The sequence below is a fragment of the Eutrema salsugineum genome, unplaced genomic scaffold (assembly GCF_000478725.1).
Source record: "Eutrema salsugineum unplaced genomic scaffold, Eutsalg1_0 scaffold_8, whole genome shotgun sequence".
NCBI lineage: Eukaryota > Viridiplantae > Streptophyta > Magnoliopsida > Brassicales > Brassicaceae > Eutrema > Eutrema salsugineum.
Window position 1 is genome coordinate 2,345,749 of NW_006256414.1, and position 12,197 is coordinate 2,357,945.

Consider the following 12,197-nt stretch of genomic DNA (forward strand, 5'->3'; position numbering starts at 1 on the left):
CGTAACGGGAGTCAAATATTTTGTTTATCATTACAAGCTCATTTTCCTGGTATATGCAATATTTATATATCAATATTCCAATATAGAGCTAATAATCTAAAACACTTCTCGGCTACAAATGCAATTTTTACTGAAGAATCTCTCAAAAGTTCTTTGCTTTATCATATCAACCAAAGAACATTTAGCATTGATCAGTATATGGTAAGTTACCTGCCTAACCAAAGCATCACATATCTCTAAGTTACCAGCCTAACTAACCGATTTCACTAGCCTGTGAATTCAAAATTAATACTTATTTCTTATTTTCCAAGTCAAGTTCAGATTGCAAAAGTAGAAATTGGGTTTCAGAGATTTATAGATAAAAGTCCTTATTTTGCTTTCCAATCTTGGCGTCAAAAATTTCATCAACAAATCTAAAAACTTACAGAATAAAAAAAAAACCTTGACAAACTTCTAATCTATGCTTCATCACATACCTTTCTTAGAACACATTATCTGTACATACCAAGACATACGACACTGAAGGGAGCTCACTTCCCATCAATCCTTTGGAAATGAGAGCTTTGATTACGTTACATCTTGGTACAATCCCCTTCTCCATGCTAAATCTAAGTACACGAGGGTTTGAAACCAAGGCCATTAGTGGCCAATTCATTTTCTTCACAAGAAACTCAGTCTTCTTCTTCTTCAGCGTCACTGTGGATAATCCAATGCACATAGGAAAGCGCTTGACCATCATCACAAACTCATCTCTGCTGAATCCTAGGCCTAGAAATGTTTCAAGTGAGTTTAATATATTCTTCTCTGAGAGTGCCAGAATCCTTGGAAACATCTTGAACATTTCCCATACGTCTTCCACACCAAAGCCTAACCTTTTATAGACGTTGACTTTTGCTTCCATCGTTTTGTCGCTCATATTGTAAAAAGCGCGTAGAGCGTCGACAAAGGTTGAGGTTGTCGGATCAAAGCCCATGTCAACGACCTTCTTGACAGATTCTTCAAATCTTTCTTTTCCAGAGCAGATACGGTTATCGGAGATGAGCATAGAGAATAACAGCTTCTGAGGCACACCAAGTTCTCTCAAAACCAAAACATTTTGGAGTTTATTCTCTTGCGCACTACCAGGTGGCAAAGAAAATCATAACTTTTTGAACTTGGAGCTCTTATCGGCTTCTATAACCCCTTTGACGAAATCATAGTATCTGCTGAAAGCTTTGTCCTTTTTGATACCCAAGATCTTTGGGACTTTAGAAACAATCTCAGTGATCTCAGAGCTTGAGGCTCCTCTGGACTGGAGAAACTGAAGCTTGGGACCGAGAGACTCCTCAGCATCTGCTATAAGCAATAGTGGATAAACCGTAATGATGGTGGAGATCTGAGAATCTGTGAAACCATTAATTTTAAGAAGTTTCAGAACAGAATCAGGATCTTATTAGCGATCAGAGAAGAAGAAGATAAGAAAAGTTTGTTAGAGAATTTTCTCTGATTAATTCATCACGAAATGTGACCGTTTACACTTATATACATTTGAGATAAACTAAACCGGACTAAACCTATTTACAATTAATCTAAGATTGAACCAGCAAAAGGAAACCGGAATCAATCATACAAAATTGTTGTTATCCTTTTAGTCCCTCTCAAGATGAGCTCTGGAAGATGTTCTGAAGACTCATCTTGGACTTCAAATATTCAAACTGGTGAGGGAAGAGAGGTTTAGTCATAATATCTGCAACTTGATCTTCGGTTGGAACATGTAAAGATTTGAGAATCCCTTTGTCCAAGCGTTCTCTAACCGAGTGACAATCTGTTTCAATGTGTTTGGTGCGTTCATGGAAAACAGGATTGGTGGCAATGGAGATAGCTGCAGTACTATCAGAAAAGAGGATAGGTGTGTTCTCAGGTGTTACACGCAGGTCCTTGAGTAACTTCAAAAGCCAAACCATTTCCTGAGAAGCTAAAGATAAGGCCCTATATTCGGCTTCTGCAGTCGAACAAGAGACAGTGTCCTGTTTCTTGGACTTCCAAGAGATCAAAGATGATCCAAGAAACATACACATACCAGTTGTGGAACGACGACTATCAGGACAAGCCGCCCAGTCAGAATCTGCAAATCCTTTTAATGTGATATCCGGATCTGCAGAGTAAAAGAGACCCAAACCAACAGTGCCTTTGATATACTGCAGAACTTTGTACGCAGCTTTGAGATGAGTAGAACGTGGAGCGGAAGAGTATTGACATAACTTGTTGACGGCAAATGTGATATCAGGTCTTGTTATTGTCAAATACATCAAACGTCCCACAAGGCTTCGATACATTTCTCGGTCTTGAAGTAAATCACCATCACTTTTGGACATCTAAAGATTTGGAACCATAGGAGTAGATGAAGGTTTACATCCAAGCATTCCTGTAGACGTAAGAATCTCCAAAGCATATTTCCATTGGCACAAAGAAATACCAGCAGAAATTCTAGCTACTTCCAGGCCTAAGAAGTACTTTAGAGTTCCCAAATCCCTCAATTTGAAGCATCGTTTCAAAGCTTCAATCAACTTCTTTGAAAGAGACTCATCAGTACTGGCAATAACTATATCATCGACATAAACCAATACTGCAAGAAAGTTGTGTTGATCACAGCCTTTCACAAACAAGGTATGATCACCATCACCTTTAGTAAATCCCAAATCCAGTAAAGCTTCAGAAAATTTCTTCTACCACTGTCGGGATGCCTGTTTCAAACCATAAATGGACTTTTTTAACCGTAAGACAGCATGCTTAGGTAAAGAGTCCCCCTGTCTCTCTGCATATCCCTCAGCTAATCTCATGAACACCTCTTCATCCAAGTCGCCGTTAAGGAATGCATTAGAAACATCCAACTGAGACAAAAAACCATTGTTTTGATGCTGAAACTTTCATAAAAGCTTGACAGTTGTTAGCTTTGCAACAGGAGAAAACGTCTCCTTGTAGTCCAAACCCTCTTTCTGCGTATAACCTTTAGCAACCAGGCGTGCTTTATACCTTTCCAGACTACCATCAGCATGAAACTTCACAGTGAACACCCATTTACATCCAACTGGTTTCTTACCCGGAGGCAGAGATGTGACCTCCCATGTATCAGTTGATTCCATGGCACCAAATTCCTTATCCACTGCTCCACACCATTCTTTAGAACTCTTTGCCTCAGAGTAGGAATTAGGTACAGGGATTTTAGTGATATTATTAATATAGGAGAGGTGAGTAGGAGTGACTTTGGAATAAGAAACAAAATCGGATATAGGATATTCTAGACTAGATTGCAGAGAATTGCAATGATAGTCTTGTAAGTGAGCTGGAGGTTTACGAATACGAGTAGAGGGAGTTGGTAATAAGGGAGGAGTAGAAATTTCTGAGAGATGAGAAGAAGAAGGATTGGAAGAAGAATTGGTGATACCTGAAGGCAAAGATTCTGGTGTGAAAAAATTCGATATATCCTTTGTATTCGAATCCTTTACCATCGGAAATATGTCTTCATGAAAGCGAACATGACGCGAAATGAACACCTTGTTACTTTCCAAATCCAATAGTTTGTACCCTTTGTACCCAGCTGGATAGCCTAGGAACAAACAAGCTCGAGATCTTGGTTGAAACTTATGTCTTTGTTTTGGTGATGTAGAACCATAACACAGACAACCGAAGACTCTGATCAGATCATAGACAGGAGCTTTGCCATTCAACAATTCATATGGAGACTTGTTGTTCAGCAAAGGAGATGGAGTCCTGTTAATGAGGAATACTGCAGTTAAAACGCAATCACCCCAGAATTGCAATGGAACACCAGACTGAAACAGGAGAGCTCTTGACACATTCAAGATGCATGTGTTGATGTTTTCTCTCTACAACTGAGTTTTGTTCGGGTGTTTCAGGACATGAGTGAAAGCTTTTAATACCCTTTTGTTGATATAAAGCAGTGAAACTAAATTCTGGTGCATTATCGGATCTTACGGCTTTGATCTTTGTGTTATACTGGTTTTCAACCTGTGTGATGAATGCTGGAAACACTGTAAGAACCTCAGATTTAGTCTTAAGCAGGTATATCCAAGTTGCACGTGAGTGATCATCAACAATGGTTAAAAAATATCGATATCCATCAATAGTCTCAACCGAAAATGGTCCCCAAACATCAATGTATAATAACTCAAAGGTTGAATTACAGATATTGTTCGGAGAAGGAAAAGAGAGTTTCTTCTGCTTAGCCAGGTGACAAACATGACAAAATGCAGAATCCTTATTCTTGTGTCTAGTCGTTCCCAAAGCTTCTGAGATAACGTCTAATCTGGAGTATGATGGATGTCCAAGCCTTTTATGCCACTTGCCTATATCCACCACTGCATTCACGGAAATTGGAGATGATATAGTGTCAAGAACAGAGGTTTGCAACTCGTTTACCCTGTCCAATCGTCACAGCCCTGGAATGATCCTGAATTTCACAAGAGGTACTGTCAAAACAAACTCTTGAGCCTATATCAGTTGTCAAGGAGCTTATACTGAGAAGGTTCAGACAAAATTCAGGAATAAACAAAACATTTCCCAAGAGAATATGTTTATTTATTTGAACAGATCCTACACCACTAATACGAACAGTTGATCCTGTTGGCAAATTCACAAAGCTTACAACAGAGGTGTCAATGGAAACAAATGATTTCCGATTATATGACACATGATGTGTTGCTCCGGAGTCGATCACCCAAGAACCATTGCAAAGGCTTTGGTGTGAAATCGTCAATATGCCCACAAAACTGAAAGTAGATGGGGAGAAAGCAATACCAGAAGGAGCAACTGTCGTCTGTGAAGTATTAGTGTCCGAGGATTGCAAGATTTGCTGTGGTTGTAACTGAGAACTGAACAATGCTATGAACTGCTGAATCTGATCTTTGCTGAGATTTCCAATCAATCCTTCCAAATTCGGCGACTTAACTTCAGAAGAAGAAGCCATTTGCATTTGAGCAGCAACCGGAGGAGGCTTGGAAGATTGACCAGATGATTTCCCTTTTGGTGTATACCCTGGAGGAAAACCATGCTTCTTGTAGCATCTCTCAACAATATGTCCAACTTTGTTGCAAAAATAACAAATAGGGCGACCTTTGTTTGGACCAGATTGAACATAGCATATGATTTCAGAATCTGTACCAGAAGAAGGAATATTCTCAGAAACCTGAAATGCCGCAGGAGGAACAACATTTGAGAAGCCACGCTGACTATCATCCTGATTGAGAATGTTGTACACCTCTGCGAGACTAGGGAGAGCCTTCTTCATGATGATCTGACGTCGAATGATTGCATAAGAATCGTTCAAACCAGCCAAAAACTTCACTATCTTAGCTCTCTCTGCTTTCAATTGCAGACGTTGAGTTTTACCACAAGTACATGGTTCATCAGGTTCCTCTGTGCTTTCCAAACTACTCCACAAGGTTTTGAGAGTGGTATAGTAATCAGAAAGTAAGAGAGAACCTTGTCGAAGATCCTGTATCTCCTGAGTAAGGTTAAACGTGCGAGGAAGGTTCGTCATATGAAAGCGACTGTGTAAGTCACGCCATATATCAGTAGCATCATTCATCCTTAGAACACTACGATAGATCTGAGACGAGACCGAGTTCAATAACCACGATTTAACCATACTGTTGCATCTAGACCATAGACGAAAACTAGAATCCGATTCGAGAGGACGAGGTAATGATCCATTAACAAATCCAATTTTGTTCTTAGCGTCTAGAGCGATACACATAGCTGCATTCCAATCATCATAGTTTGTTCCATCGAGTTTGAGAGAGATGATTTGCAAACCTGGATGATCTGCACTATGCATATAGAACGGAGATTGACTTGGATCTAGAGAATCCGGCATTGCAATGACTCGCGAAGCTCCAGAATCTTGAGCAACAGCTACTGGAGGAAGAATCGGAGACTGATCTGCAACATCGGAACTAGATTTTGTTGAGCGATGAGTCGATTTTGAAGCAGAACTTGATGCAGCTTTGGATCGAGTAGATCTTCGAGGGAGATTCTTCAACGATACCATCTTAGCTTCAGATTATCCTGCGGAATCCAGAAATCGAGCTCAAATTATGTGAAACGAAGTAGAAATTAGAGCTTTGATGGCTCTGATACCATATTAGCGATCAGAGAAGAAGATAAGAAAAGTTTGTTAGAGAATTTTATCTGATTAATTCATCACAAAATGTGACCGTTTACACTTATATACATTTGAGATAAACTAAACCGGACTAAACCTATTTACAATTAATCTAAGATTGAACCAGCAAAAGGAAACCGGAATCAATCATACAAAATTGTTGTTATCCTTAGAGCATCCTCAATGCAGAGACCTATATGAGTCTCCTATCTATTTTTTTAATAGTTTTTTAGCAAAAAGTGAAATTAAAAACTGGTTTTAGAAACTTCTTGTTTTGGACTGTACAATGGAGAGACTTATATAAGTTTTTTTTAAAAAAAAAATTTTGGAAACAAACTTAATGAAAAATATCCAAGCAAAATATACTTAACTCGTGCTTGTACCAAGAATCGCAAGTTCACACATCAACAACGATGATTATTAAACTCACAAAAAACAAAAAAGAAAAACAATCTCTAAGTGAAGATAGCCATCAACTCAGCAACAAGCTTCTTGTTGATTCAAATTTTTCTTTGCCATAGACAGGTTGGTAATCGGAGATGAGCAAAGGCAACAGCAGCTTCTGAGGCATGCCTAATCCTCTCAAAACCAATACATTTCGAAATTTGTTCTACTGCTTATTGTTGTTACCCTCTGGCCAATAAAGACATGACTTTTCGATTTCAAACTCTGAGCTTCTATCAGCTTCAATATTATCTTTGAAGAAATCATAGTATAAGCTGAGAGTTTTATCCCCTTTCTTTCCTAAGATTTTCGGAACTTTGGAAATGATCTCAGCGAGAGCAGAGCTTGAAGCTCCTCTGGAATGAAGAAACCGAAGCTTGGGACCAAGAGAATCTGTGAAGCCATGAGCTCATTAACCTTGGTGAACACAGGCTTCCTCAAAGCAGGCGTTGCCTCAGCCATTATTAGAACAACAACCCTAGAGATTAGCCATTAAGAAAAAGACACACTTGGTCAGAGCAGCAATAAGAACAATTCACTTCACAAGCAACAACAACAATTTCAAATCTGATGATTAAACCATTCAAATTCAATCTCCGATATTAGCCAAAAGCATGAGATCAAACCAATTTCATTCCTCAAACCTGCCACAGCTATTAAAACGAGTGATAGAATTTGCAAAACAGCAACATTGACACAAAAGATGATAAACGATCGATGACCAAAGCTAATCACACACACAAAAAAATAATATTTTGATCAGACAAATCATGGGATCTCTGATCGAGCAGATAAAATTGAAGACAAAGGAAGATCCAATTGAGAAAAACCAGAGAATCGACCAAAGAACAAATCAGAGAATCGACTAAAAAAACAAAGAATCGAGCAGAGAGGGGTTTTAGGGTTCGTTGAACTTATCTGAAGGCTTTCTTGTCGCCGATTTCGGAGAGGACGAGATCAAGATGTCGCGATTCGTCGGAAACTCGATCGATCTCTCGTAATCGTCGGAAAGGAAAGGAAAATGGAAGAAAGATGTTCTCGGGGAAAATGAAATGGAAGCCCCAATTTTTGTTTTTCCTCCAATTACGTGAACCAATGATCAAAGACCACGTGTCCCGAGAAACGTTTTCAGATGTCCCGAAATAAGAAACGTTTCGGGCAAATAGAGACGCAGCCCAATTTTTTTTAATATTTGGTTTCCACTAAAAACGCCTTCGGTCTCTGCATTGCTGATGCTCTTATAGATCTCCCTTGCCCTCGGAGCTGACTTTCCTTGAGATCGATTCTGCGAGTTTCCTAGTGAAACCCAACCAATCAACGAGGTAAAAGACAGTGAAAGTCTCCCCTTTTCGACCATCTTGAGGAAGGCTCACATCTGCAACAGCACTAGCAGAGGAGAAGGAATTGGAAAAAGCAGAGATTACATTTCGCCATTTCTGTAACACGAGATACCTTCTTCCACGGAGAATCAGAGTAGTATACATGAGAACGCAATGAGGTTACCAAATGCTTGAAAGGATTCTAAGCTCATAAGAAGACGACAGGATAAATTCTCAAAATCTCTCCAAACTTACAAATGTCCAGTGGTGACTCATAAATCGAGTGCCCGTGAAAATCGATGAGTGTTCGAGTTCTCCATCTACCCACACGGCAGACCCAAAATGGCAAAAATCAAAATTTGGGGAGGTAGAAGAAACTAGAAATTAGGGTTTATGAGAAATCCTAATCACGATAAAGAAGAAAAAAGAACAAAAAGCGTTAGATATATACAAACAGGGGCAGAGTTACATGAGGCATATGGTATGTTAATGATATGAACAAAATACTTCTTTATTTCCGAGGAAACTCAAAAAACTCAAGCTCTACAATTACAACAAATGCATGAATGTGATCCTTCACAAGAAGTTGTTTTTTTTTTTCTTTCAGCACCAACCTATGTATATTACCAAGAGAAACAAATACAAGAATGAAGTCAATCTGCAGTTAAAGAAACTTGAAGACATGGAATGTGTCACCAACTTATGTATATTACCAAGAGAAACAATTACAAGAATGAAGTCAATCTGTAGTTAAAGAAACTTGAAGATATGGAATGTGTAAGTTCTTGGCTGCCTGTTAAAACAGGATCCTATCCTTTCATGCCAATACTTCCATTTCCATAACCACTTGTATGATGTATCACACACTTCAATCTCTGACCAAAATTTTCTTGTTCTTCTTCTGATCACAATCAAATGAAAACATTGACTTGTGACTTGTGAGTTAACTCTTGATGAGTCCTTACAGTTATGTTGCAGTGATCTAGTTGATAAGTAGAGTTAATAGTATGCGATGCGACTGAGATCATGTTCTTACAAGCCATAGCCTAAAACGCAACCAAGAGGACATGTCTTAATTGCAACCAAGATGAAACAAGCTCAAAGTTTCTCCAATTATACATCAATTTAACCATACCGCTCTAGACAGACCTCTTAAGCCCCCAAAATCCTAAATCTCAACGCCAATGAACTACTAAACTCAGTTTTCGAACATACAGTTCTCAGTGTAAAGATGATTGTAGCAGTAAGACTAAGAACTGGACACTTTCAACTTTAAAACAACTCGTTTTAACAATCCATCAACACCAAAAAAGGTTCTCGCAGGAGATTTAAAGTTTCGTTTCCCAAACAAAAGCTGAAACTAATGATTCTTTATGTTTTGTACATATGAAGAAACATCCAAGCTATCAAAACCATCAGCAAGAATCAAGACCACTATGGTTTCGAACCTATTTGTCTGATGAAAGAGTAAAGCTATCACTATGGCCCAAGTTGAAACAATTTTTTCAGATGATGAACAAAACTAGCCAGAAAGACATTCTAGAACGATTCACAATAGCTGTGTCTGATCAACGTTCAGAGTAATAAAAGTTTAAATTAATAAAAGACCGGCAACGACCAATCATGATGTAAATCTCGTATATTGCCTCCCATTGCCCGAATCTAAAACTAACAGGAACAAAGAAAAACTAACTTTGACAAGCCTTTCTATGCTATGAGACACGATCTTTGGTGAAGATGGCCATCAACTCAGTCACCAACTCCTTGTCCTCGTGATTTTTTCATTAAGGTTCTAAATACCAAAAACCATGTAAGAACCTTTGTACCTTTGCATTATTACCATATCTCCAAGTCAGATTGCATATAAAAATGGGTCACATCCGGATCAAACTGAGATCGCAGAAGCTTTGAATCATAATCTAAATCTCTTATATTGCCTCCCACTGCTGGAATCTAAAACTAACAGGAAAACCAAAAAAAAAAAAGGCTTCTATGCTATGAGACACGCCATCAACTCAAGCACCAGCTTATCATTATGCTTCACCACATACCTGTTTGATAAAACTTGATTACGTTTCACCATTGGTACAGTTTTAGGTTTAAGACTCTAAATTAATGTGCTTTCAGAGATCTTGGCAAGCCTTACGAAGCAGGAGCTTTGGTGAAGATAGCCATCAATTCACGCACCAGCTCATCGTCATTGTGCTTCATCAAGTACTTGTTTAAGAAAGCTTGATCGGTACATGCCAAGACACACGGCATAGAAGGGAGTTCAGTTCCAAGCAATCCTTTAGGCATGAGAGCTTTGATTACATTACACCTTGGTATAATCCTCTTCTCCATGCTGTATCCAAGTACCTGAGGGAACAAAGCCACAGCCTTTAGTGGCCAGTTCATCTTCTTCACCACAAACTCAGTCTTCTTCTTCACCGACTCTGCAGAATATCTAATGCACTGAGGATAGCACTTGACCATCATGGCAACCTCATCTCTGCAGAATCCTAGGCCTAGAATTGTTTCAGTGGAGTTCAATATCTTTTGCTCCGAGAGTGCCAGAATGTTTGGGCACTTCTTGAACATTTCCCATACATCTTCCACATCAAAGCCTAACCTTTTATAGACGTTTACTTTTTCTTCAATCGTTTTGTCGCTCATTTGGTAAACAGCGTGTAGAGCATGGACAAACTTTAAGGTTGTCGGATCAAAGCCCATGTCAAGAACCTTCTTGACGGATTCTTCAAATCTTTCTTTTCCAGATACAGATTGGAAATTGGAGATGAGCATAGAGAATAACAGCTTCTGAGGCACACCCAATTCTCTCAACGCCAATACATTTCTGAGTTTGTTCTCCTGCGCACTACCCTCTGGCGAAGAATGACACAACTTTACGTACTTGGAGCTCTTATCGGCTTCTATGATCTCTTTGATGAAATCATAGTATACGCTGAAAGCTTTGTCCTTTTTAATACCCAAGATCTTAGGGACTTTAGAAACAATCTCAGTGAGCTCAGAGCTTGTAGCTCCTCTGGACTGCAGAAACTGAAGCTTGGGACCGAGAGATTCCTCAGCATTTAACATGAGAAATCGTGGATAAACCGTAATGATCCTGGAGATCTGAGGATCCGTAAACCCATGACTCCTAAGAAGAGTCAGTACAGAATCAGGATCTCCCTTGCTTTGGGAGCTGACTTTCCTGCAGATGGAATCGGCGAGTTTCCTAGCTAGACCCAATGAATCAACGAGGTAAGAGACAGTAAAAGTCTTCTCCTTTCGACCATCTTGAGCAGCACGAGCAGAGGAGAACGGATTTGAAAAAGCAGATGCATTTTGCAAAAGGGTCACTGAAACTCTCAAATTACGCCATATTTGCAACTCAAGAGTCCTTCTTCCATGGAGTATCAGAGAATACATGGCAAAGACAGTGCGATTACCGAACAGGAGAAGACGAAGAAGACAAGGAAAAGCAGAATCAGTGATGCGCTGAAATGATTAAATTTCGAGAAGACGAGAGGATGAAATCTCAAATTTTCTACAACATTTACTAATCTTCGATGATGAGTGTTCGAGCTTCCCAGAATTTGGTTTTCCCTTTAATCACTCGCGATACCCAAAATCGCAAAAATCAAAATTTGGGTGAGTGAAAAGAAAAGGAAAAAAAAAGGAGGATTACTACACTAACCTTAGAAAGTATCTATATTACTGGTTTGACACACTTTTATTTTTTTTACAAAACTAACCTAGCATACCCAAAACACCCTTTTGGCCTTTGTTGAAAAAAATCTTATTACGAAAATGCCATTACTTTTTTAATGCCACGTAGGCAGATTCTGGCGCTAAAAATTTCATAAGTCTACCAAGCTTTGTGGTAGACTTATGAAATTTTGGTCAACGCAGAAATTTTGTTGGTAGAGTTATTAGGGCGATGGTAGATTTATTCAAGAGTTGGTAGAGTTTTTAAATGTTGGTAGACTTTTCTTGGTAGAGTTTTGACGATGAGAGGTAGATTTATTATGTTTCGGTAGATTTGTTGTTATGAATGGTAGACTTGTCAAAAGTTTTGGTAGACTTGTTAACAAAAACGTTGACTTTCTCGCATAGTTGACTTTTTCGGTAGATTTATTGACAATGAAGTAGATTTATTTTCTGAGTTGGTAGACTTATTTCCTTTAGCGGTAGATTTATGTGAAAAAAGTTGTCAATACGTGCGGTAGACTTATCTGTTTCATGGTAGAGTTATATATAATTGGTAGAGTTTTCGCTTTTGAGGTAGA

The 12,197-nt window shown here is 38.8% G+C and overlaps 1 protein-coding gene and 1 pseudogene across 2 annotated transcripts; both read right to left on the reverse strand.

Moving 5' to 3' along the window:
* Positions 1-266: 266 nt before the first annotated feature.
* On the reverse strand, positions 267-8,091 carry LOC112081435 (annotated as a pseudogene).
* Positions 8,092-9,056: 965 nt separating this feature from the next.
* LOC18010287 (transcription termination factor MTERF2, chloroplastic) lies at positions 9,057-11,538 on the reverse strand. Of its 2 annotated transcripts, XM_024159717.1 has the most exons (2): positions 10,139-11,538; positions 9,057-9,708 (listed from the first exon to the last, which is right to left on the reverse strand). In XM_024159717.1, exons 1-2 carry the CDS (start codon positions 11,335-11,337, stop codon positions 9,639-9,641), a joined length of 1,269 nt encoding a protein of 422 aa, XP_024015485.1. In that variant the 5' UTR covers positions 11,338-11,538; the 3' UTR covers positions 9,057-9,638. The 2 variants fall into 2 exon arrangements, with proteins under 2 accessions (XP_024015485.1, XP_024015483.1); XM_024159715.1 differs by lacking the exon at positions 9,057-9,708 and having other exon boundaries at positions 9,736-11,538.
* Positions 11,539-12,197: the final 659 nt, after the last annotated feature.